Consider the following 27,579-nt stretch of genomic DNA (forward strand, 5'->3'; position numbering starts at 1 on the left):
AGAAGTAGAGTTCTTACTTATCAGTGCGAAGAGTGTTACACAGAGAAGGGAGGAACTGGCCAGAGCGGAAAGATGCTGTGTGTTCGCCAGTCTGGTGGAAGAGAAACCATTTGCTGTTCCTGGCCAAGCCCTGAAGGCAGAACTCAGGAAACATGTACATAGACGATAGGTTGACCTAAAGGGATAGACTAGAATGACTCAGGGAAGCCATATGAAGGCCTACTATGTGCCAGGGGTGTGTATGAAAGCTACGTTACTTTGAAGATTCAGGATATCACACCAGGATAGTGTCATAGTTAAGCTCAAGCCTGGGACCCAAAGAGATGACTTGGCAATTAAGAACTCTTACAGCTCTTTCAGAAGACTAGGGATTGGTTTCCAGCATCTACAGCAGACAGCTCACAGCTGCCCCCTAATTCCAGTCTCAGGGGATCTGGCACCTTCCTCTGGCCCCTCATGCACCTGTATGCATGGGTACATTCACACATGTAGACTCGCTCACAAACACATGAATAAACAATGCATCTTTAAAAGTGAAAAAAAAATGGAAAGTTTTTTTAGGGTAAACTAAAAATAATTATGACTAATAAGAGCCTAAGAGAAGCCTTGAGAGATGCACAGGAGGTATCTGAAGGAGCCTGGACGCGTTGGCTTGGTAGCAGCTGGGTTAGCACAGATCTCGTCCTGCCCGCAGCACTGAGCTCCGGCACAGAAACTGCAGTGGAATCTTTACTCCTTTGCATGTACTTTGTACATGTGTTCTGTCCTGCTCTCAGACTTTCCGCAGCATCTTTGCCTTCCCCTTGAGAGGCTGTGACAGGCTGAAAACAAGCCAGTATGTGGAGCCCAAAATCCTCCTGGGTTCTAGCTATGTATCTTTGTACAGCCAACTTCACTTCTCTGAGCTTCATCTTCTCAGCTCATGGTATCTGAGCAGAGTTTTCAAATCCCTCAGTCTCTTTCCCATTTCTGTGTTTTCTTATAAACTAGCACTGAATGGTAGCAGTTGAAGTCACTGACAGTCAGCAACCATTTGCCTTCATCTGGGGCATGGCAAAAGCAAGTGGCTGCCCTTTTTTGCTTTTGGCTGCCCTTTGTCGCTTTTAGACGTGGCATCTATGTATCCCCCAGGAAGCTTGGAAACTTCCTGAGATTTTGTACAGATATTGGGATACATACATGCATCCCCCCCCACACACACACACCCAACACTTACACCCTATGCAAAGGGTATCTAGCCTCAGTGTGTCCAGGAACACAGAAGTGGGTTAAGAAACATATATTTAGGTGATGGCAGAAATAGTAACAAATAATAGCAGTCATGATCCCAGCAAGAGCCACCGACAACAGAGGCTCTGGAGACGCAAGCTGTGTGTGAGATGGGTGTTATTTTCAATGCTTGTTCTTTAAAAGATGGCAGATCTGTTGACTCTACAGTGCTAAGTGACCCCCTTTGAGAACACGGCTCAAACTCTGAAGGGAATCCATACCTACCTCTATATTCCTCTCTCTTCATCCATTCTCTGCTTGTCTCCCTTGAATCCCTGTCTTCATTCTTACTATCTCCTGCACAATGACAAAAGTGCAAACTGATGTGATCTCTGGAATGTTGGACATGTTGTATACCTGTGATTTCTCATGTAGACGATGATGTTTTTAAGCTCGCTCTCTCTCTGCAGCAAACACTGGATCCAATACCCACATGTAATGTAACAGCCCCTGGGTATCTGAAGCCCAGCTTAGGCATCACCAGGTAAAGGAACAAACTCCAGCCATAAAGATGGCCTTTCTTTCTTGAACCTTTATATTTTCCAGTTCCTTAATTCTTGGGCTTCTGTCCTTCCTCGGTCATCTCATCCCAGGCCGGAAATGGCAGGTGGGCTTCTCACATCCTGTCAAGTGTCACTAGCTGTTTTCTCTTCTACTTCTAAAGATTTTTGGAAGGTCTTGGTGTTCACAGTAGCCTCCCCATGAACTCTTGAATGACCTAATTCATGGTGAGGTCATCAGTGACTTCAATTCTGTCCACATCCTTCCCACTTCTTTGTCCTATAAAGCAACTTTTTCACAGGTTCTAAGGGATTAGAAACATCATTAAGGGATCTTCATGTTACCTTTGAGCATCTGAAAGTGCCCTATTAAAACTGATGGGACAGATTTTTAATTTAATTAAACTTTATCTTAAATGGAAGTACTGACCCTCGATTCAGTCATTTGGGACTTTTGAACTGTAAGTGAAAAAAATGGATATTCAACTATCATTTTTTGAAGCTTAAATATTGATCAAAGATTTCTAATAAGAAATCAATGTACCCTCCTGAGATTAGGACCCAGAAGCACAAAGTGTACGGTAAATGTCAAAAACTTAGTGCAGAAAAAATACTTTAATTGCCCTTTGCACTGATGATGTATCACAATACTATGCTTTAAATAGTTAAAATGAATGTATGCTTAAGATTGATTTCATATTGCATTTCACTCTTAAAAACATGTGACTTCCAGACATTATAAAATTACATCTGCTGCCCACATTTTATTTTATTTTATTTTTTTGTTCAGGGCAACCCAAGTGTGCTTCCTCAGCACCCTTGAGCTATATCTAGTACTGGGTTATGCATACATGTATTTTTAATTCCCACCAAATATAGCTTGGTTCTTGCTTTTTTTCTAATTGTTGCCCATTCCTTCTCCTTGGCTGGCTGCTGCAGCAAAGAGCTCCAGTTTCTCTCTGAATACTGATTTCTCTTGTAGGGTTTACTTCTACCATGCTTTGCTCAGGCATCCTTCAATTTAACTCATCTGCAGCACTCATGAGCCACAAAGTCTCCTGGGCTCGTCCGTATCTGGGGAATCTAAGGTTCAGTAGGGTGTACTCAGTTCATGATAGATGAGGTTTTTAACTCAGAGCTAGCCATAAACAGCCCCTACCCAATGCTTCTACACCCAGTTACTTAGTACCCATTGGGGGTGCCAGTTGACTCTACAGTATCTAAGTAACCTGAAAGAACACTGGGGCAGGGACAGACTTTGCAAGGAGCCCATTTCTATGTGTATTCTCTCCAACAGTCATCCCTGGATTGGTCAATATCAAAATCCAATTTCACTAGGATTAACCGTGGGTTGCTCAGAGCTATTCATTGAATTAGGAACGATTACAGCGGAGGGAGCCCCACGGTTCTTTATTAAGGTCTTTGTGGAAACACTAAGTGATCTTCAGGAGATTAAAGTGCCAGTGGTGTTTTCTTAACATTTATAACCTGTGCCAATACCTGGGGAGTTTGTTTATTAAGAAAGATTCTTTAGCCCACAGCCTGCCTCCTGAAAGGGGTGTTCAGCAGTGGGCCAACATGGAACCGGGCATGGTGAGTCTTAACGTACTTGTTCAGAAATTCTGCCAAGCGCTTCTGAGCAACCTGCCTCTTGGAGTTAATGGATCTCCAATTCAGAGGGTCCGTGAATCTTCCTGTGTGGGCAGAAGGATGTTTGATCTCAGAGCTGTACATGTCCATGGTCCAGAGAAGCTGGGAGCAGAACTGAGGTGAGCGCTGATGGTGGCCATCATGAGTGACACAAGATCATGAGTGACATGAGGCTTGCTAAGTGAAGGCCTAGCAATAACCGACTTATTCAGAAAAATCCACAACAGGGGAGTAATTACCATTTTATTTATTTTCAGACTGAACTGTAGAGTGTCGATGACTTTCTATAAACTGACATAGGGCTTGCCACCCTGGCAGAGGGGACAAGCATCTCTATCTATAACCAAGAACATAAGGGGAGGTAGCCAGCCTGGCCTGGTCAATGGAAGGTACCTGTCTCATCTCTGCTCAGGCTAGAACATTGTCTTTTCTGTTGGCTCTTGTTAGAGGCTATCTCTTCTGCGAGTGTCCAAGTGTCCAGAGATAGTCCTAAGAAATAACATAGCCATTCCTGGAAAACAGCCACTAATTGAATATGCTCTTCCAGTTTGTGTTTATGAGGGACCTGTCATAGTTGAATGGCAGCCTCCAAACACACGGGATGTTGTAAGCTCTGTCAACTGAGTAGTTGAGGCCTTCTCTGGAGAAAAGTGTCTTTGCAGATGTGAGACAGTAATGATCTCAAGTCATCCTTGCGTAGCATGGTTTCTAACCCTAACGACAAGTGTCTTTGTCAGAAGAGTCAGCTGGAGTAGACCTGAGGGGGGAATGCAGGGAACATGGCCATGTGAACGCAGAAACAGATGAAGGTCACAGATCCCCAAACCAACAGCTACCCAGACACAGAAGCTGGGAGAGGAAAAGAAAGAAGAAGTTTGGTCCTATGAACACCTTGGTTTTGAATTTCTATCCTCATTACTATGGCTTGAGAATATTCTATTATTTTAAGCCATTAAACTTGTGATAATCTGACCAGAGACAAACTGGAGATGTCTTGGTCAGCCTCCTGATGCTATGTGAGAATGACAGCTTCAACAGTGGGGAGGTGTATCTTGTTTGTGGTTTCAGAACTTTCAGCCTGTAGTTATTAGAGCGCAGGACTTTGGGGAAATGTATAGAGGGTCATTCATTTGGAGATAACAGGATACTGAAGCAAAAGAAGAGCAGGTTAAGGTCCAGTCCCCGTAGTGACCTCATTTCCTTGCAGGAGCTGTCAGCTTTTACAGGTGCTGTGCACTCCCACAGTGCCAAGGGTTACTCACCAAGCCTGTATCAAATGCAGGTAGACATTATGCCAGCTCTAAACCCCAATGGACACAGAAAAGCACAGATTTGTTCCAGAGATATTTTCCTTGAACAGTTCAAGAGAACTACATAGGAAAAGTCCATTTTTGGTCTTAAAAGTAACAAGTACTCTAGTTGCAGTATAAAAGATGAGGGGCTCCTTGTTCTGAGGTTACTGTCTCTTGTACCTGCCCCTATTATTTTGGTCCTTGTTCTAAGCCTATAGGCCATAGGTCATTTATTGACTTGTCACAGATGAGCAAACTGTAGGTGCCCTGTGCTGGATTAGCTGTTGGTAGCAGTGGGATTGCACACTGGACGGAGTTATTCCATAACCCTGGTTGTAGCACAATGAGTCCCATCGGACATAGGCCCACTCAGCTTGAAATGATCTTTTGGTTGTTCTTTATCACTTTATAGAGGATAACACCCCTTTTTACTCCCCCTTGCAAACCTTTTTTTGCTTGAAAACAATTTGGATTTATTTTTTATTTTACATATTTTCAGTAAAAACTTTTAGCCATAGGTATCCCTATGTAATAATTTATGGGTATTTGTATAAATGTGTACAACACAAAATGATTAATCGAGCATTGTATGTTTTTATCAAAGGAAACACCACAAAGATTTCTCCAAAGTCCTGTTTGACTAGAGATGATTAATTTTAATTTTTACATGAGCAGCATAATGCTATTAATCATTTAATATGTTTAATCATAATCTCTGTAATTCCTAATTAGGTTTATTAAACTGAGCCATTCAGCAATTGTGCACAAATCCAAGTCTAAGTCCTTTCTTGGGAGGAAGGGAAAGTCATTTTAATTTTTATTCACATAGCAATTTCTAATACAGTGGAGAAAATGGGCTGGAAACTTAAGGTCTTAGCCATTGCTTATGCCAACTTAGGGTCTTGTGGTAAGACACCGAAACCTCCTTCCTCTTGGCAAAGTAGTAATATCATGATTTAAAAGTAATGTCTTTGTCACTCATGTGGAACCCAATGTGCTGTTACAAAACAGAAAAACATGGTTCCTGATCTATGTGGGTCTCAGGGTTACAGAATGATTCTCTCTCTCTCTCTCTCTCTCTCTCTCTCTCTCTCTCTCTCTCTCTTTCTCTCTCTTGTGTGTGTGTGTTGATGTGTATGTGGAGGCCAGAGATCAGCTTTAGTTGTTAGTTTGTGTCTCTTTCCTGTTGGAGACTGGCTCCCATCATTGCTGTGTTTACATGACAACAACCTCTGAGCTTCCAGGAATGCATCACTGAGTCCAGTTTTATGTAGGTTCTGGAGCAGCAAACTCAAGTCTTCATCTTTGGATAGTGAGCCTCCTCCCTAGCTTACATTGCTATTCATTAACTAGCGCTCCAAGCTGACAAACATGGTATCTACTCATTTATTTGTTATTCATTGATTAGTAGTGCACTAATCTTTCACCCTTTCAGTCTGTCACTGCATCAGCCATACACTAAGAGTCAGTGACCATTCATAGAGCATGCTGGTCACAGCTCACTTCTGCTGTCAACCTGAAGTGGCTTATGACAGCCACTTGTGTTTGTGTGCAGGACTCTTGGGTCTACAACCTTTACCTACCTCTGAACTCTTCTCTCTTGCTCATTCCCATGTATTCTGTGTGACTCCAGGTAGCCTCCCCAGAATGGAGGGCTCCCCCTTTACATCATTCTGTCATTGCACATGCTGGGCAGTCCCTTGGCACAGAATCTGGCCCCTAAGCCTCTCCTAGTACCTTTCTCTGCAAGCCAGAGTTGGTGTGCCTTGGGATGTCCGGGGGCTAAAGGTCACACACCCACAAAGAGCCACTGCTTGTAAATGGTTTTGGTTTTACCCCTCTTCCTAGAGTATCTCCCTCTTCACATTTTTGACAAAATATCGTGGTTTTCAGGGCCACACTTGAAAGTTGGCAAAGTCATCTGGTAGGCCTTCTGATACCAAATCACTGTAGATGAATTGTGCGCAAGGCACCAGGAGCTCCTGATGTCAACATGTAATTCAGAGTGTGTGAAGGAGGACACAAATAAAATACCCTAGTGCACCGGAGACGCTGGGAAAATTGCTAATTGTGCTCCTGTTGTTTGGGTGTTTCTGTTACATTTCACCATGTAAGATTGTTGCCTCTAAGCGCTATTATTTTACACCTGGCTGCATGTCCTAGTTATAGGCTTCTAAATTGCTTATAAATAGAGGAGGATGAGTCTTCGCTCACAAATTTCAGCTTTGGCAAAGACCCTACAACAGTAATCTCAAAGAAGTATGTATCTTAAGTGGACAGCTCTACTTCCACCTACAGGCATAATATGCTAATTGCAGAGAAAGTTCAGAAAAACAGGGTGTCTGTCCACAACTGCAACAGTTAATGTGACTTTTCTCTTAATTCTTGCCCATATTGTAAGTAGCAGAGTAATAATGTGGCATCCTAATTATTCCTCTGTGGAGGAAAATAAGAAATAATGGGCTGGGCTAATGACCTTATGTTATCTACACCAGCATCGCCCAGCAGAGCTTTCGTACAGATGGGAACATTCTGTTTCTGCCTTTTCCAACATAGGTACTATCTATGTGCGGCTGTTGAGCATTTCAAATGCAACAAATGCAAGCAAAGCCATTTACTTGAAATTTAAATGATCTAATGGGGTCCCTGGCAATAGACCACATAGATTTGCACAATGAAGGAGCTAAGTTAACATCCTAAGAAAAAGTTGAGTCCATCATCTGCTTCTCTGGATGAATGACAAATCACCAAAGGGCCTTTGAAAATTTTTGACATTTATTAATATTTTATCTGTACAGCCTCAGTGCTTATATATGAATAGCATAAGAATTCAAACAGCATTAAGGGATGCATATTCTTATTTTTAATGATTTTACTCCCTTTCTGATGAAGTTTGCGCTATTACCCTGAGCCCCAAGCCCCTCCTAGCCTCTGTTCCCTTTATTTTTTTCCACATTGTTGGTCTCCTCCCTCCCAACTTTACATTTACTTATGAGTTGTTTTATTATGCCTTCCCACTGTGAGAGTTATATTGCAGAGACTTTTGATTGCTTTGATTGCTATGGAATCTCAGATCTGTGGCTGGACACTCAGTGGATGCTCAAAATATACTCTTTGCTGTTAAATATAAAAGCAAACAGCCTCGAAGTTTTGTCTGGTACCGTACTGCACACAGGGGAACGGGGAGGGGGGCATTGGGACAGGGAACTTACAGGTTCTTTGCTTTCCTTTTGTTCCTCTAGCAGACAGATGATGCAGCACCGACCGACGGCCAGCCCCAGACACAACCTTCGGAAACCACAGAAAACAAGTCCCAGCCCAAGCGGCTGCATGTGTCCAACATCCCCTTCCGGTTCCGGGATCCAGACCTCCGACAAATGTTTGGTGTAAGTACTACCTTTGTCCTCAGTTTCCCTCTTTTTGGGAGTTCCGTGAACTCATCATTCTAAGATGGAATATTCTTGTGGGATAAAGGCATTTTAGTATCTGATACCTGGGTCTATAGTGGCTAGAGTCCCTTAGGGATGGCAGGAGCCACTTACTTGTTTTAGTTGTGTGTAGGGGAGTTGTGCTTTGCCAGTTGGCCATTTTCTAATAAGTAACTTCAAAAGCAAGCAGAAAAGAGTTGCCTCTATAAACCACTGATGATAAGGTCCATTGATGATCACAAATCCAGCAGCCCAGGACCTCACGTTATAACTAAAACACGTGTTGAAGCCCTTGCCTGCTTACCTAAAAGGATGACCATGACCTGTGAGTGACTCTATCCCCATCTTTCCCCAGGCACCGTGCACTGCAGCTGCAGGGAATGGCTAGTTCTTCAAAATCTGCCACCACCACCACCACCAACAACAACAAAAACTACCAGTTTCTAAATCTGATTTGATTCTTGTAGTATACAATTTCCTGGATGAGGGTTCAAGGGTGTTTATCATGCTACCAAGGATGATAAAGGGCAGTGTGGCCTAGGCATCATGGTGAAACAGAGCCAGTCAGAAGCCAACTCACCCTGAGGAGATAAAGGATGGTTTTGCTTTCTCCCAGGTCACTAGGACCCTGATTATTTCTCTTGAAGATGTTTGAAGAATCTACCCAGGGACGGGAGGGCTTTACCATTTAGTTGGTCTCAGCTGTGACACAGGATAGCTTTGATGAAGCTCAGATAATGTTTTGTGTTCTGGGATGTAGTTCCTCTGTATATCCTTGACACCCCAGGAGTGGCAGCAAGCATGTGTGCATTAGACCAAAGAACTACATCCTTAACATTTGACTCCGAACAAAGGTGGGCTGCTTGGAGACTCCTCTAAGAGTCTGTGGCGAGCTGCAAATATCACAACAGCAGCGAGAAGAGGCCAGGTCAGATGCCTCACTGTGAGCCAAGCTCGTCTTATTCTCAGCATGAAGATGAAGCCCTGGTTCATTACTCGGGGGTTCCGTGATCTCGGGGCGGGGGTGAGCTTGCACCTTTTATTTCCCTAACACACGATGCTTATCAAGTATGCGTGTGACACAAAAGCAGAGCAGGCATCCTAATACTTTAGATACCCAGGCTTGAAACCTGACATTTCAGAGGGAAAGGTCAACTCTTGCACTTTTATCGCTCCCTCATTTGGTAATAACCTTGAGTTAAGCCCTCTAACTCTTGCAGAACGAAGATACCCTCGGGCACTCTCAGGTCAAAGATGACTTTGAAAAGTGCAGAGCATTCGAAGTGAGAGTCGAGGTTAAGTGTGTGCAAAGCAGTGGGACTCAGCTTGACTGATGGGTAGCTGGAGGAGTTCTATTCTCTTTGCCATGTCAAGCCAGGGGATGTCTTGCTATTCGGTCTGTCTCTACTCATCAAGTGTCACCGGGATGTTGGCTTTGAGCTGAAGTCTCTTAATGACCATTCTCACACTCTTTTATGGTGACATGCAAGTCAGGCAACCCCAGCTTCTCACCCTTAAGGGTCTATTTTCTTCCCTGGACTTTTTGATTATCTTGAACTTTACCTGAGGCTATGGGCTAAGTCAGAGAAGTAGTCAAAATACTCACAGCTGGAAGTCACACAGATGAGATGTGTATGTTAATGTCTGAATCTCTCGGTCCTTTAGGGTTAGGGCAGATGGCCCAGAGAAAGAACTTGTCATTTGTCATGCTACCTGATATTAAACTCAGATAGAAATCTATTTGTTTCAGAAACACTGGTTTTGTTTTTCCTTTTGAGACAGAATTTTCACACAGCTAGCTAACAAGATGTTGATTTGATGTGATGATAGATAGACCCGTAGCATCTGTCAGTTAAGGGAACGCAGTATACGTTCACGAACACTGAAATTAATTCTACTTATCACAAACAACATCTGTGTCTATGTTAAAGAGTTTCTGTGGATTTTGTGTGGTGTGGATTTCATCTATAAAAATTATTGGACCATATGGATTCATGGACCACTTGTACTGTCTTGGGAATCCTCTTTGGTTTTTACAACTGCTATTTTAAAGAAATGGCATTTTCCTAAGATGAACACTGGTGGTCACAAAGCCATTCTATTATATGATACATTTATCAGCATGAACCATACTGAGAGGCATCTGGAACTTTCTGCTTGGCTCCCCACGGTGAAGTTTAGGGGATTCAACACAGTTTCCTCTTTGAGATCTTTTCCTGTAAGCAGCCATGTTTTAGACTCAGTTAGCCACCACGAGGTCTTGGACCATGAGACAGTATCTTTCTTTGCTGCAGTCTCTTCTGCTTCTGTCTTCTGTCCCCTAGCTGGGTAGGGGTTAAATGAGGACTGTTACAGAGTAAACCACAAAGATCTCTGTGCCTCCTGCCTCCTTTGACTCTATTGTTCAACCGAGGCACAGAAATCTCAATGTCAAGAACATAACACAACACAAAGTACCATCATTTTCCAAATTGCCTAGAACTTGGCAGTTCCGCACTTCTCCAAGTGCCGAAACTTTCCCCATGCTTTGCACAGCAGCTACTTGCCTAATGGTGCCAAGAGGCAGCTCGTGGTATATTTTAATGTGTGCTTTCTGTACCTTTCCAGAGAGATGGGCATTATGGTTGCCTCTCTCCACTGTGTGTTTCCCATTCTCCACTTGCATCTTTGTCAGGGGGCACTTCTTCCAAATCGACATCAATTTGGGCTTTACATTCCATTTCTTTGCATGCTGTCTTTGAAGGTGGTGTATTCATTCCTTGGGAGAGCAGTGCACGTTACAATAGTCAAAGCAGTAGCTAGAGTCCTTTTAAATCGTTCACAACTCTGTGAGTGAATGGGGCTAGTGCAGTTGTTAGGAGCACTTATTCCAGATGTTTCAGTAGGGGAACTGAAAAGTTACTCATCTCAGCACAGACTGTGTGCCTCTTGAGGTCTGCCAGGGGCACTGTGGACAGCACTTACGCTCACATCCCCTCATATTTGAATTTTCATTTGCTCTGTTTTATTTTGTTGGTTTTCAAGACAAACTCTCGCCATGCAACTCAAAACTGGCTTCAAATTTGCTGAGTAGCACAGGTTCACCCCAAACTCTCAATCCCCTGGCTTTGTTTTCCAAAATGGTGGGGATGCAAGCATGGAACAATGTATTTGAGCTTTTTCTTGCTCATCTTAGAGAGTGTTTAGTAAGTATATTTTATTTCACATATCTTCTGGCAAGCAGTTGGGGAGTTTACTGCCTTGATTTAGGAGAAGGTTGTGTCATCTTTATCTGCCAAGTTTATAATTGTGGCTCATAGGCAGTCATGATTAGAGACACCAGTATTTTCATATCAAAGTTCTACACTTGAATTCTTGCTCTCATGAAAGAACTCTGGATTACAACCAAATTAATTACAATGTGTGGCTCTTAAAAGAAAAATATGTAATGTAAGTTAATGTTTAAAATTTAAGTATTTCTGGATTAGAAATGAGAGTGGACTATGATGCATCCAGGCCCCTGGTACAACACAAGGCACCTCAGAATTGTTTGACTTTAGAAACAGTGTGATCAGTCCACAGTCTGCAGTTTGTAGCATGCCCTTGATGCCCCAGCCTCGAGGTTTTGTTATCAAAATCAAGGTACTCCAGGAGCTGGAGGGATGCCTCAGTCATAAAGTGATTGAGATACAGACACGTAGGCCAGCGTTCATCCTCAGTGCCCATGTGAAAAATATCTAGAATTGTTGGCCCATGCTTATAATCCCAACACTGGAAAGGTGACAGGAGTCTCCTAGGCTGGCCGGCCTCGCAGCCCAGACAACTTGGCAACCATCAAGTCAACGGGAGACCCTGTCTCAGAAAACAAAATGATGTTGCTTGAGGAAGGACACCTGAGGTTGTTGCCTAGACTCCACATGCATGCACACATGCACGGAACCTGCACACACATGCATCTGCACATGCACAGAGCACAAATGTATATATACACATAATAAATAAAGACATATCAGATAGAAAAACATCCTTTAAAGTCTGTCTTTAGTCATAAAGACAAAGCACATGACTTTTTACTCGTGAAAAAGACACTTGGATGAATCCTTTCAGTGGGTGCGGTGCTGATAGACTCCCATGCTCTTTCATGTTAGTACAGCACTCCATAAACCAGGGCGTTAGGCATAGTAAATTCATTCTGAGGACATCACAGTGCCTTCTCTTTATGCACTGCAACCACCTTAATAACAATTCCAGGAATGAGCATACCAATTGGCTGCCCAGTGCCAAATGGTCAGTCCCGAAAACATACAAACAGCACAATAGGAACTCACTAGGTTATATTTAGAAATATGTATGTATAGACATTCATTTATGCATGCAATAACAGTAAAAGGAGAGAGATATGAATTTGAAAAGTAGGGAAAGGTATATGACATATTTGAAAGAAAGAAATGGAAAGGGGAAATGTAAGTAAATTATAATCTCAAAAATAAAAGAAAAAAATTAAAACGAAGCTCCAGCATGAAGCCCATCTTCAGTCTCTGTGCTCACGCTGAACTAACTTTACTTCCAGGTTTATGCTGCAGCTGCTGAGCATCCTTTACAGTTTTTCTGTGAAGTATTATTTGGTCTAAGGATGTCTAAAGCTGCTCAGTACTTTCTTGCTCAGGCACAGGCACATCGCCATCCAGATTCGGGTCTTGACACAACCTTTGAGGTCCCTCATGTGGGCCCAAGTTGCCTCTCAGTGCTCATGAACATTGTCATTGAGCAAACAAATGCTGGTTATGTCTGCAAACGAGTCGTGTCTATTTAAATTGAAGATATGCCAGCTGTGTTGGCATCATTAGTACCAAACTTCTCAATTAAACCGCTGATACTATAAATATAGTGCACAACTGTCTTGGAAAACGGGCTTGCTTCAGCATTCTTCCTATGGCTCGTTTCACTGGCTTCCAGATTCATCCACACAGTGCCACCTGCCAAAGAAGCAAACACTGGAGATCATTCCAGGGCATATGGTGTCACTGCTTCAGTTAGGGAATGACACATGCTAGGACGGCTTTCCTATCAGTTCGTCTCATCCAGTTCCTGCTTGAAGGGAAGCGTTTTTGTGTTGACTGCTTAGGGAGTGTTCCATGGGTGACATTTGCTTCATGGTGTCGGAAGATGTCTTTTTCAGCCTTCTTTTTCCATAAATATATGTGCTTTGCGGCTCTGATGCCTGAAATAAATAGGAAAGCATCTGTGGGGATGGAATATTCTGCAGCCGTTGTTCTTTTGAAGTGCTTACACGGTGGCAGATTCTTTACTATGGATCTAGGTTCACCTCTCAATGGCCAATTCTTCATTTGTCACATTGGAAAGTTTTCTTTGTCTGTTTTTAATGAGTTTTTTTTCTCTACCCTAAAAATTGACACAAAAATGTTCTAAAGAGCAGGCAAGATGATTCAGGAGATAAGGTCCTTGCTGCCAAACTCAACACACTAAGTTCAACTCCTAGTCCTCTGACCTTCACATACATGCCTTTGTGCACACACAAACACATTAAATAAATGTGAATTTTTTAAAAAAATAATAGTTATTTTCTTGAGTATTTAAAATAATAGTTATTTTCTTGAGTACTAGCAGACATCTCTTTCCATTGACTCTCCAAGTTACTTGCAGTTCATAGACCCGGACGGGTTGGTCAGGGGGACTGTTCAGCTTCTCAGAATTATTATTCTTTGTCCCCCTTTGATCCTGACCTCATCCTTATCCCAACCCTGATATGTTTTGCTATATAGCTTTGATTAACACTCCCATCCAAGGATGAAAGAACAACATGGATTCTCCTGAAATAACAAGGTAGCAGTGAATATCCAGCATGCACAGGCAGGCAGGCATGGCAGAAACCACCAAGTGAAAACAGAAAGGTGCTGAACTGGAGTTCTTCACAGTTGAGGGCTTCTGGTGGGGATGTTGGGGAAACCTCAGTTATCCTTAAGGGCCTGGCCACTGAGATTTGACCATTCTCCAATGAGTGTTTGGGCAGCACGAACTGACCTTGATATATTCTTTTCTTTTGGGGGAGAGGCACAAGGGTGGAAGGGCGGACCTAGGAGGAATGAGAAACAAGTATGATCGGGGTGTATTCCAAATACTCAATAGGGAAATATGCTGGGGAAAATAAAGAACAGAAAGGAGGGAAGGAAGGAAGGAAGGAAGGAAGGAAGGAAGGAAGGAAGGAAGGAAGACCTGCAGGAATGCATTCCTCTGGCTTATGGATGTTTGACTTCCATTCTGCACTGTGGCAAAATCCCCATCTTATTCTTCCCCACCAGCATTCTGGGGAACAACTTATATGCTTGAAACACTCGTTCCATTTTCTATGACATCTAGGAAGCACAAGAACCTTAAGTTAGAGAGAACTGGGCTATTAGATGCTCATGCTTTCAGATGCCCTAGTCAAGAGCTGCGTGATGATCAGCACTCATCCAGATTGCCAAATTTAACATTTTGTCACACACACACACACACACACACACACACACACACACACACACGACACAGTAGTTATATTTGAATTGTATATAAACAGCAAGTATCTTATCTTATATCCTAAATAGTATGTGGGACATATTGCTTATATGTAATATAAAATTATATGTTACAAATGTTACTTATTCTATAAAGCCTGAAATTTAAATGTCAATGGTCATTTGCCTTTTATGTGCCTGTCTAGTTACTTGATAACTGAAACTTTGTTTCTGGACATTTTATAGAGCCAGCTCATGTTAGGGGTGTAAACTGTGTTTGTTTAAGAGTACACACTGTCATCTGGGGTGGGTGCTGGCATTATCCCGGATCCATGCCGACTCTGCAGATGTCTAGTTATGATGCACCTGGGACACAGGGCCCCCCCCCCCTTGTGTTTTCACTTTTCTCACATGGTCTGGACGCTCCTGGATTTGCTATGAGCTCAGAGTTGCAAACCTTTAACATCACATTCTAGTTGGGTATTTTATTATCAAAATCTCAGCTCCTTTGGGGTGTTTATCCCAGTAACTGGTGAAAATGTTGTGTAGGGGATGACTAGCCATTTTTAGTATCTGCTGCTCAGTGCCTGGGAAGACACACACACACACAAACACACACACACAGAGAGAGAGAGAGAGAGAGAGAGAGAGAGAGAGAGAGAGAGGAGAGAGAGAGAGAATTAACCTCTTGGTTATTATTTTGTCCTGGGCCCTTATTGTATACCTCACTTGTTAGAAAATGCCATAAATTAAAGATAATAAATACGCCCGCATTTCCTTATTTCAAGCATGTGACAGTAACAGAACAACATAAAAATGCATATACTCTTAACTCAGGGAAGGCTCTCTGAGTTGAGGAGTAATTGCTAGTGTATATTGTATAATTTATCTGATTTCTCTTTTTGCTCATGATATATTTCTGTTTCTTTGCAGCAATTTGGTAAAATATTAGATGTTGAAATTATTTTTAATGAGCGAGGCTCGAAGGTAAGCAACTTGATTCAGTTTGGAATTTCTTAGCTCATTGTGACCCATCTGTTAGGGAAAGGGGAAATAACTGCACTGATTGAGTCTGTATCCTCAGAGATGCACTGGTAGACATTGCTTCAGAGACCATCTCCCACTTCTTTAATGGTGGGAAATGCATTGGCTTCAATTTAAAATATATATGGGTTAAACTTTAATTGCTGGTTTAAATATAGAGAAAGATATAACTCTATATCTTAAGTTTCCAGAGGAAAATTACCCATGCTTAAAAAATAATGATGTTGCTACATTTTTTGTTTTTCAGTGATAATTATGTTCTTTATATTAAAAAGTGAGTTGATAGTCTCATGAGCAGGTAAATATGTAATTACTCTGTATTAATAAAGTGCAGTTCTTTTCCTGGGTTGCAGAGGAGAAAAATCTCATATACACCAACCTTTTGAATATAATTTTATTCATTAGTATATTACAATCCTAATTTTGTAGTATGCTCCTGCTTTGAGATTGTTTCCTTGCTAGGAAACCAATGATTAAACTGTTTTCTCCTGGAGCTGACAAGTATATGTAGAAGACTCTGAGAGAAGGTTCCAGTACCTTTCACAGGAGATGTATACATCCAATCCATCCAATGTGTGCTCTCTATCCATGGCTATGAAAATGTGGTCCCAAATCTGTAGTATCAGCAGCTTCCAGGAGCTTATTAAAGATACATGCCCACCATTTCCAGCCCAGACATCCAAATCAGAAATTCTAACGCTGGCTGGTCCCAGCAATTCATACCTTCGCTTGTGTCTTTCTTTTCCCCAAAGGCCACACTCTCCCATGAATGTAGACCAGCCTTTGCCCACAAGTGTTCGACACTGTCTCTATTGTTGTCATAAACCCCACATATTGTCTTCATGTACCCTGAGAAGTTTCAAGAGCCTCACTCAAACACTCCTCGTAGGAAACAGATTCATAAGACATTCCAGCATTCCCTGTGTAGTCACAGAGAATGGTGTTGGGTGAGGATAGAGTGGTCCTAGAAGCCAGATGAAGCACAGCTCTGAATAGTTCAGACTATAACACACCTACAGTCAACCTTTATCTCCCATCTATTCTTAGCCTCAGAAAAAGAACATTGGCAATACTGCTATCAAACACAGAGAGATGCTAGGTGGCCTTCTGTGGCAACGCAGGACAATAGGCAACCAGGAGGGCCCCTAAGCTTCACTGGGTTTGTGTCACATGGCACAGTAACCACACTAGGAAGAAAACCTTGTGCTTTATTATTCCTTACGGCATCTGCCCTCCACCCACCCCATCCTAAATAGACTTAATGTTGACTGAGGAGGGCAGTGTTATCCAAATTGAGGGAACAAATTCCAGGACTTGCTTTACATTAGAAATGATATTGTAACCTGCCAGATGAGTGGAGAGTCAATCCATTATAAGTTTGTATTTCTGCCCATTCAGGGACCTGGTCATTCTTTGTCAGATTTAGCAATTTTTTTTCAGTCATTCTTATATTCTAACCTCTGAATTGGGATGAGAGGAAGTAGTGAGCTGTATCTTATATGGAAACCATTGAAGTAATTATTTTTCTACCTGTAGAGTAAGATTCACTAAGAGAAAGATATTCTCAAGACTAAACCTTCTTGCTTGGGCCTGGTGCATTCCTGGCAAAACTGGTGAAGATAACATAGAATGTGTCCCGACTCTGCCCTGGTTCTGAACTCTTTATCTTCTCATTGTGTTCTGGGACTCTTTTTTTCCCTTGTTGACTGAGGCTTGTTTTAAATTTCTGCTTAATTTACATTTTGTTTAGAAAGATATTTGTCAATCGAAGAAAGCTGTTTCATTTCTTTCTAGAGATATTTAGGGACAGCACTACAGTATTGTTGGCTATTTTCAAAGTACAATGGTGTACTATTTTTAGAAATTTTCCCATCTTCTCCTTGATTAGCCCGTCCCTGGTGGCTTCAGGGAAAGAGTATTTCCATTTCAGCATCTGCAGTCGGAACTTTGTTGGACTGTTTTGTTTTTCTTTCTTTGTTCTTTTTTTTCCCTTTTTTGATTAGGAGACATCCAAAGTTGCCTTCTTGTCTCTGTGGGTTGGAGTTCTCTGCCTTGCAGGTGTGTCTGCTGGCTGGTGCCACATCATGGGAATGTCCCTGAAACCAACTAATTGGGAATGCTACCTGGAGCATCTTACAAAAGGCTAGGTGGCATCCTGTGTGGGTGAGAAGGGGCCTTATTTAGAGGAGCATTTCCATCCTTGCCGTCAAGAAATGGAACCATTGTTAGGACCTCATTTCTATCAGTTACTGCCTCAGTTGACCAGGAAACCAGGGGCCCCCATAAAACAGGAACTCTTCTCTTGGTCCCTTATTCTCCATAGGACACTCCCCGAGGCAGATGACTCAAAGTTGAGAGAGGATGACTCTACATATGAGTGTGTGTGTGTGTGTGTGTGTGTGTGTGTGTGTGTGTGTGTGTGTATACCACCATGCAGAGACAGTAAGTATCTGTAGTGTTCTGGAAACATATAGGCTGACTATTTTATGTATATCTAGATACTATAGGAAAAGCACATCTTCAAAAGGAAGGATAGTCTTGATCACAAAACAGGACTACATGCAGTGTGGGGGGTGGTAATGAACTGCACAATTCAGTTATTCTTAAAAGAGATTTAAAATAATTCTTTTGCTTCTGAGATGCTTTGTTTTGGGGGATACTGTCAGATTTAGCTATTCTTTATTATACCTAAGAAATATGCAACCTGGCCTTTGAATTAGTATATATGCATGCACTCATATGTATCTGTTCACTAGTTCCTCTTCAGGTGAACGATTCTTGAGCAAGATAGACTTGCTTCTAGCCCTTAGCTTTTCTTAAGTGTCAGGGAAGACCAGTCATGAACAACTATCATAAAAGGTGCTGCATTTTGCCATGACTACAGGGGTTGTTGAAACTCTAAACATGTAGCTGAAGGTAAGGAGCCTTTCTGAGAGAAGTAACTAAGCTGAGGGTGAATGAGTAAGGGAGGGAGGAAGGGAGGGAAGGAGTAAGGGAAGGAAGAACAGAAAAAGAAAATATTTCACAAAGAAGAAGGGGGTGTCTTTGCAGAAGTCACTGTAGGGATCAAATATCAGACACTTAGTCATCAAGAAAATTAATTTTCTATGGCCATTCCAACTAAGCATGAGTTCTCTATATTGGAGACAGGAGAACGTGAATTATCATGTCGAATTGAGTGTATTCATTCCACCTTCCAGGGAGCTTTGGAATCTTGAATTAAGATTTAAAAAAAAGAGTGTTTACAAGACTGCCCCAAAGAAAATACACCACCTAAAAGCACGCACTATTACTAGGAAGGGGAAGTGAGCAGAAAACAGAACTGTGCAAATTTAAGAAAGGCTTTTAGATCAGCAAACCATGTTGTAGGACTCCACTTTAGGTCGCAAGTGCTCCATGCCCATCTGAGTAGCACAGACCCCTCCTCCAGGAGCCCTCTTGTCTCTTCTCTGAGCTCCTGTCCAGGTAGACCTGAGAAGGTGTGTTTCTCAGTGGAAGGATGTTGATGACAATCTGAACTCCACGCCACCTCATTTCCTCTCCCCTACATCATTCCTCCTTTCTCCTTTCTGTCCTCTTTTCATTTCTTTACTTCCTTTCATTCCCTTTTCCCTCCTTCTATCCCTTTCTTCTTTCTTTGCATTTATTCTTTTTCTTCTTAATTCTGAAGTTCTAGCAATCAAACGTAAGACATACTGGGCAAGCATCCTGTCATTGAACTACACCCCAAGGCCCTCTTTATTTTGGTCTGAGGCAGGGTCTCCCTGAGTCGCTCAGGCAGACCTTGAACTTGTGACTCTCCTACCCCAGTCTAGAAGCTGTCTGGGATGATAGGCCTGCACTGCTCTGCCTAACTCTGCATGGCCTCTTTTCTTAACACTCTTCATTATTCCACATCGCTATTTCATCTCGCCCCTAACTCTTCAAACCAAAGGTGTTTAATTCATTCCAATACAAAGACCAAAAAAAGTTCATATTTTTAAGGGTGGCATGGTGCTGTTTCCTTGATATGAAATCTTGACCATGGGGCAGGCCAATAGAAACAACCACAACATCTTGGCTGCTACTTTCAGAGACACCAGGACCCAGGGCTTTAGGGACAGAGCACCTGACAGCTGAAAGGACCAGGGGCCACATCTCCAATCCAGATGGGACTTCTGATCATTTTCTGACCCAAGCAAGATGTATCATTTTAGTGCTGGACAGAGGTATAATTATTCAAGCCTGCAAGATACTTAGGGCGTCATTTGTAGGACAAGGTCAGCTTTTAACCTAACCTTCACAAGTCTCAACAAGTCATTCCTTGGAATCGGAACCATCCAGGGGTCTTTCCTTCCTCAGTCTGCACGTTTTCTAGAATGGCAAGAGTACTTCTATCTCCATCTTTAGCTCCTCTTCATGTGTATAACATGAATTTAAGCCAGGGGGGTTGCCATGGGTCAGATGAACTATAGAACAAGTTTCCTTGGACAGTGTTTACACTGTGTTCTTTGCAGTGCTTTGGTAATGGAGTCCTTTTATGCCAATTAAAATGATATCATCCACTGGGCAGTATTGGTGCTTGCCTTTAATCTCACCACTTAGGAAGCAGAGGCAGGTGGATCTCTGTGAGTTCGAGGCCAGTCTGGTCTACAGAGTGAGTGCCAGGACAGTTAGGGCTATTATACAGAGAAAAACCTGTCCTGAAAAAACAAAAAAAGACACCACCCTTCTCTCTATCCATAAGGCAGAAACAAGATTGTCTTTTCTTGTCTGGTGTGAGACTCTAAATCCCTTATTTCTCTTAATGATCCCTAGTTGTCTGACTCGGATGCTCATAAACTTGGGCCTACAGGAGAAAAGGAACCTGACTGAGCCGTCTTGGGCTTATGATCTTTGCTATGCTCCCTACACTTATGCACGAAATGAGAAAGTCATAAACTCATGCAGCCCCACTGGTGACGTTTTCGAGGCAGTGCTGCAAAGTTCTTCTTATTCTAGCACATGAAATGTTCTTTTTATGGGTGTGTAATAAAGAGAAAAATCAGGAAAATCCAGCCATGGAGTCATGTAGGTAGCTTTAGGAGGCAAACGGATGTCTAGCCTCCACTCAGGGTTTCTCATGTGGCAAAACCAAAATGAGGCCCAGGAATTAAAATATGTAACCTGCTGTACAACTGAATTTGGGGACCACAGGCTGGAAGATAGAGTTGTCAAATGGAGCAGCCCATCCCCTCAGATTCTGTCCTTTGCTATCAAAGAACATTTTTGTTCCTTTCTCACCAAAACTAGAATACTATTAGCAAGTATTTTTGAGCACCCAGATTAGGTAGGCAACAGGTACAAAGCTTTTGTGGAATATGTCACTATATATTAATTGGATCACTCAGGCATGCCCTACTTATGAATCCTCACTCTGGAAAACGCATTGTAAAGTCATTCCATCAAAGTAAATCCATCTGATCTTTTTTTGTTTGTGACATGGACAAACATCCACCTCCCAGCAGCTTGATATACTCATAGCTCATCCCCTCCACAGACAGAGTAGCTTTATAGTGTGTCCTAGCTAGTGTACCCAGCAACTCTTCTCCAAATATCCCTCAGTCATGAAGTCATCATAGGTGCCAGTATAGGGCTAACATCCTATGACTATCACCACTCAGAATGCATAATTATTGTACATTTTCTTTGTAAAGCTGAATGCCATGCATGAGGGTCAAGCAACTGTTTTCACTGTGTGTGAGGTTTATTCTGTGCAAATTGATAGTGCCCACACAGCGCAGAGTTGTTCCCCACTCACACCAATGTGGAGCTAATGTACCTGTAGTATTCCAAAGGTTGGTGTATATATTTATAAACAAAATGTACAAATAGGCTTAAGGATTTTAGAAGTAGTATGTCAGATTTTCTATACTCACCATAGAAACCATGTCAGTGAAGAACGAAGGTGGATTTTTAATAATATGGATTAGTGGGGTTGGTGCTAGAGATCGAAATATCAAAAGTAAAAACTGTATTTGTGATGAAACAAAGGGAACGTTTGTTGCTTATCATCAGTCAAGAGGATGGGTTCAGCCTGCTGCACAGATTCCCCATTCGGGAAATGTCTTTACTTTGGTACCTGTTGATACAGCAAAAATGAATGCTAGCCTAGTGCCTTAGAAGTTTGTTTTCTGGTTAATAGCATAACTTAAAAAGTCAGGCTCCAAAGTCTTTTGTTATTTGGGGAGGGGGAGGGCAAAGAACAAATGCAGAAGAGGACTTGATTATCTACATTGTTAACCAACAAAGGTTGATTTCTATTCATTTCATGTGATTTTTCTTTTGTTTATTAGAACCACAAGTTCAAGATTTATTATGTATATAAAAAAGGTCTTTCCTTTTTTTAGGCTTGTTACTTTTATTTTTTGAGAAGCAAAGGCTGTACAGTTGACAGACTCAAATAACCTTAACTTGCATGAAGAAGAACGGTTCTTAAATCCACGCAGCATGACTCCGTAGGCAATGTGACAGGACCTGAGCGTTCACTGTTGAATTCCCATGCACACGTTTTATTTTGTTTGATTTTTTAATTTGCACGTCAAGAAACTGGCTCCCTTTCTTTTTCCTCGTTATTTCGTTTATTCTCTGTGAAGACACTGCACATTTATTTTGATCTCATTTTCTTTTTGTGTGATTTCTTTTCTTCCGTAGTGATGTTTAGAAAGGTATTTTTTTGTTTGTTGGTTTGGTTTTTTGTTTTCATTTCCATCTATGAATTCTTTAGGGGTTCCAGCTAACGGGTGACAGGAAAAAAAAAAAAACTCGTTCACATTTGTTGCTTAGTGACTGCACATCGTAGTGTTCTTATAATTTCTCTAATTTGCATGTTACAGAACCGAAGCCAGGACAAGAGATAGCAATGAAAGCGAGAGAACTTTGCCAAGCGGTCGTTGACTGAAATAATAATATGCATGTTGTTCTCCTTCTCCCTCCTGCATGCAGGGATTTGGTTTCGTAACTTTCGAAAATAGTGCGGATGCGGACAGGGCGAGGGAGAAATTGCACGGTACCGTGGTAGAGGGCCGTAAAATCGAGGTGCATGTCAAAATATTTTCCTTTTCCTCTTTTTTTTTTTAAATGTCTGCTTCACGCTCATTTGTCCAGGTGCATCATTGGTGTCTCGTGTGTGACCCTCCTCCCTTCTCATTGTTTATATATACTTATATTTATATATATTTAGATATAAAAAGGAAAACTGGCCTTACCTTTTGGTTAAATTTTACTTTAGATTATTCGCTATATTACTGCTGGAAAGTAGATGGCAAAAAGTGAGCTGAAAGGGAGATAAGTATGAAAGGTTCTGTTTGTTTTACTTTATTTTCCATGTTTTATGAACAATGGGTGCAATAGGTTCGGAAGATGAGACAGTATTCAAACCAAACCAAATAGATATCAAGTTTTGTTTCTTCTTTAGTCCACTTTAGGGTTGAAGAGGGATCCACAGTGGTTTGCAAATTAGACCAAATTTCCAAGCAATGACATTCAAAATATTAAAACAGAACAAGTGAGAGCACTTGTCATTAAATCCTGCAGTTAGAAACCAAAACCAGCTTGAATTTTTGCATTCTCTGACTATAGACATTGAATTAGCAATCAGGATTTCCCATTTCAGCCATGGCCCCTGTCGATTGGAAATGTAGACCCCGTGTTCTGACATTCAGCTCCTGCCCTTTGTACCACTGGGTTCCTCTTCAACACAATCAAAGGGTCATATTTGTTAAAACTTTAAAAAGAAAAAAAGTACCAGTTAAAAATGCTTTAGTCTTTGGAGTAAGATGTCGCATATTTTGCCTTTTTATTTTCCCCCCTCGACGGTAACGCTTAGGCCCCTCACCAAACCCTCAGTAACCATGGTAACTGTATACAAACCCATGCTGGCGATGGTGGTGAATGGTAAGTGACGGAGTCCATCTGCCGCTTCACGTATTTAGTGCTGATATATCTCTATACATATCTCTCTACCACGTGGATTTTTTTGACTTGTTGTATTAAGTTTTCTTGATGCTCTATTTTTTTGGGTCTTTGGTACGCCTGTAATTGAGTGTACGTTCTAAGCTAGCCTGGGAGGCTCTGATTGGACTGAGTTATGACCAGTGCACATCTTACTCAGATTGTTAACTCCATATTGTGTTACACAATGCACCCTCTCTTTTATCCTTTTGTTAGCTGTGACCTTAAAGCTTGAATGACTCGTTAATTCTTGCGATGTACAAGGCTCTTGTTCCAAGTGTTGAATGCTAGATGTTGCTTCCCCATGGTTCCCCTCCCAAAGTGTTGCACACGGCTTAACCCTGTCTGTCCCTTTCTTTGACATTTATGTCCCCTGTACTTTGTCTCCTCCCTTTTCTCCACTGCATGCCCCTTTCATATTAACTTTATTTTCTGTTTAAAACTCTATCTCTTGTTTCTGTGTCACCATGGAGCACACGCATGCTTTTTAATCTTCAATTATGCAGTATCTTTTAATTTGCTTTTACTGTCTCTTTATTAAACTTTTAAATGAGATGACATTGCTTTATTGAAATGATTTGTAAGTTAAATTGGTTATGAAGTAAATGTAATTATAAAAATGTATGATTTTTGGGTTATGCACCTATTGCCATTTGTAAATTAAAATGCATTGTAGTTTTTTTTTAAGTTTTTGTTTCTTGGTTTTGATTTCAATAAGTAATCACAGTCATAATGCATGCAACTAATTGAATCATGGGCTGGCCTTGGCATCCAGACTCACTTGCGTTTTCTATGTGTATAGGTCAATAACGCAACAGCACGTGTAATGACTAATAAAAAGACTGTCAACCCTTACACCAATGGTAAGTAGACACCTGCCTACCACAGACCTCTTCTCTGCCCGTCACTCCAGTGTTTTTTGTTTTTTGGGGTTTTTTTGTGGTTTTTTTTGAGACAGGGTTTCTCTGTGGTTTTGGAGCCTGTCCTGGAACTAGCTCTTGTAGACCAGGCTGGTCTTGAACTCACAGAGATCCGCCTGCCTCTGCCTCCCGAGTGCTGGGATTAAAGGCGTGCGCCACCACCGTCCTGCACACTCCAGCGTTTTTTAACCAGGGAATCTGTTTCTTTTTCATTTTGCTCTTTGAACATTTTATACCTGTGTACATTGTATCTTTATCACGTGCACTCCTAATTCCCCTCCAGTCCTTTCCAGGAACCCCCATCATATCTCCCATGCAACTTCATGTCTTATTTATCTGTGTTAACCTAACGGTTCTAATTAGCGTTGCATGGGGTGATCCACTGGAGTCAAACTCTTAAAGAAGAGTGGCCCTCCCAGGCCAGGCAGCCACAAACTGCCCACAACTCCTCAGCTAGGAGTAGGGCCTCAAGAACCTCCCTCCCACCTATGCTGAATTTTCTTTTAACTGTGCAGGTCTTGGGCAGCTGATATGAATTCATGTGTGTCATGTGCCACATTGGCCCTACCTGACTACTGTTTCATTGCTGACCGGCTACAGTGAGCAACCTCAGAGAGGATTTTCACAGCAGAGCGAATACAGCTTTCCAGTTCAGCCATCTTGGCTCTCTAGAGCAGTGGTTCCCAACCTGTTAATCTTGACCCTCTCGGGGTCACATATCAGATATCCTGTATTTGCATAGCTAGTCATAACAGTAGCAAAATTAGAGCTACGGAATAGCCTCAAAAGTAATTTTATGGTTGGGGTCACCATAGCATTAAAGGGTCGCAGCCCTGGGAAGGTTGAGAACTGCTGCTCTAGTAACTGTCCCCAGGACTGACATTAGTTATGATTCACATGGTTTAGTTTCCTGTAATTCTAGCAAATTAAGAGGAGAATAAAAGTTCTGTTTATTAATTTTAAAGCCATATATCCTTAATAATTTGTCATTTCCGGAAGTGTAGTTACAGAATTTGGTTCTGGCTTTCAGACTTCTTGGTTGTCAAAGCGTTTTGATGGATGAGCTCCATAGGGAAGTAGCTGAGTGGGCCTTTCTTTCCCAAGCACGTATCCCCGAGCGCCACGGGGCCACGCGAGTCTATGGATATGTGCCCCAGACTCCTCTAAGGCAAAGAATTTCTGAGGTTACCAGGAACATTTCCCAGGACTTGTCATTAACAGTGACTGACAGGCAGCTGTGGGTGTCGCCCAGGGGTAAGGTGCTTGCCTAGCTCGCACGAGACTCTGGGTTCAATCCCCAGCATCACCAGAAAAAGGGGCTTCCTGTTTATATGAGAGTTATTAAATATGTCCCCACATTTGGTCACTACTCCTTCTCAAAGTAAGCATCCATTAAGGTATAGGGAGGGAGAAGTCTGTTTTTATTTTAATGGGAGAGGTGATTCAGCAGCTAATAGCTCTGGGTTCAGGTCCTAGTACCCATATAAAAGCCAGATGTGGTTACAGAGCTGCCAGTAATGACGACTCCATGGGGAGTGGGGGCAGAAGGATCACAGCACTGGCTGTCCATAAACCTAACTATAGGTTCAGTGAGGGACCCTGTCTTGGAGAGAAAAATGTCACAGAACTATTAACCAGGACACGCAAAGTCTACCTCTGGCCTCCTAACATGCACGTATGTACACAGACATAACAATCATAGCCATACACACATATTAAATAAATAAAAAAATAAGTAAGTAAAAGTGATTCAGGAAGTTAAAGTATAAGAACATGATAGAATATTACACCATTAAAATGACCCGTATAAAGGTAATCATGGGATTATAATGAGAAAGAAAATGTGGATAATGAAACCCAGGCCCACGCTCTGATTTTAACCAATGGCAGTAATTCTGCCAAAATGGTGATGGATATCAAGACACAAAGATACTTTTCTTTGATTTACAGGTTTTAAAAAAATAACGTAATTTTATTTTACACAACAAGAAAATGTATGGAATTTCTATTTATAAGTTTTAATTATATGTGAAGCATAGATTTATTTTAAAACAGAAAACAACGAAGGAGGAAACAAAGCAGAAACGTTTGGCGAGTGCTCTTGCCGGGCTGACTTCCCCTCTCCTCAGATGAGGCCACTATTATATATTATATTATATTATATTATATTATATTATATTATATTATATATATTATATTATATTATATTTTATAGGCTGTTGTCTATAATTCCTTTGGCATTTTCAGACCTAGACATACAATAGATCTGTGTGTATAGTGCTCATGGTATGATCTACATATTCCTGACATAAATAGCATCATGACATGCATAGCTTTTAATCAGTGCTTATGGAACAATTTGGACATCTTTAGATGCTGATCTGTAATAATGGAAAGAATTCTTTCTTGTGGCTATATAGCACTCCACAGGTTGATTCAGATCTTCAGCGTTCACTGACATTTCATTATTTTTGTTTCTATTTTTGTGCTATTGCAAACACATTAGCATTTTATAGTTTTTCTTTTTTTTCTGATAGTGGCAACCAATTTGACTATGTCAGGGTGTTCTTGCATGAAAAGTAATGCTGTTAAACAGATATATACCCTCAATGTTACATGGAAAGGGCAGAATGGTAATTTATTCTGCTGTCCAATTTTCCCAGCCTCAGCAACTGGGGGAGCATGCCCTTGAACTGGATAAGCAGTTTCTCTGAGTGCCCAACACCTCTGAAGTACATGTTTAGGATGATTTTCTATTGGGTAAAATTCATAACTCTGCTACTGGCAAGTGTTCACACCACATCCACGCAAATGCTGTACATTCAAAATTCATGGCATAGCCTTTGTATGCGTTTGTGTGTGTGCTGCACAGTTGTAGGTGTGCTCGCGTGCTCCGTGAAGATGTGAAAGGGTCGGGTGGAAGAAACACCAAAGAATGAAGCAGGAGACTGGGACTGGGAGGATGGCTCAGTGGGTAAAGTGTTTGTGAATGAGGACTGGGAGGATGGCTC

At 41.7% G+C, this 27,579-nt stretch overlaps 1 protein-coding gene across 15 annotated transcripts in view; it reads left to right on the forward strand.

Moving 5' to 3' along the window:
- Rbfox1 (RNA binding fox-1 homolog 1) overlaps positions 1–27,579 on the forward strand; it is a 1,689,477-nt gene that overhangs the window by 1,553,539 nt on the left and 108,359 nt on the right. For 13 of the 15 annotated variants that reach the window (XM_026780390.1, XM_026780381.1, XM_026780379.1 and 10 more), the window contains 4 exons: positions 7,954–8,097; positions 15,567–15,620; positions 22,641–22,733; positions 24,451–24,511. In XM_026780390.1, the coding sequence (XP_026636191.1) occupies positions 7,954–8,097; positions 15,567–15,620; positions 22,641–22,733; positions 24,451–24,511 (352 nt within the window). The remainder of the gene's footprint in view (positions 1–7,953; positions 8,098–15,566; positions 15,621–22,640; positions 22,734–24,450; positions 24,512–27,579) is intronic. The other 2 variants (XM_026780380.1, XM_026780391.1) reach the window with 1 other exon arrangement.

Source organism: Microtus ochrogaster, chromosome 7 (genome assembly GCF_000317375.1).
Source record: "Microtus ochrogaster isolate Prairie Vole_2 chromosome 7, MicOch1.0, whole genome shotgun sequence".
NCBI lineage: Eukaryota > Metazoa > Chordata > Mammalia > Rodentia > Cricetidae > Microtus > Microtus ochrogaster.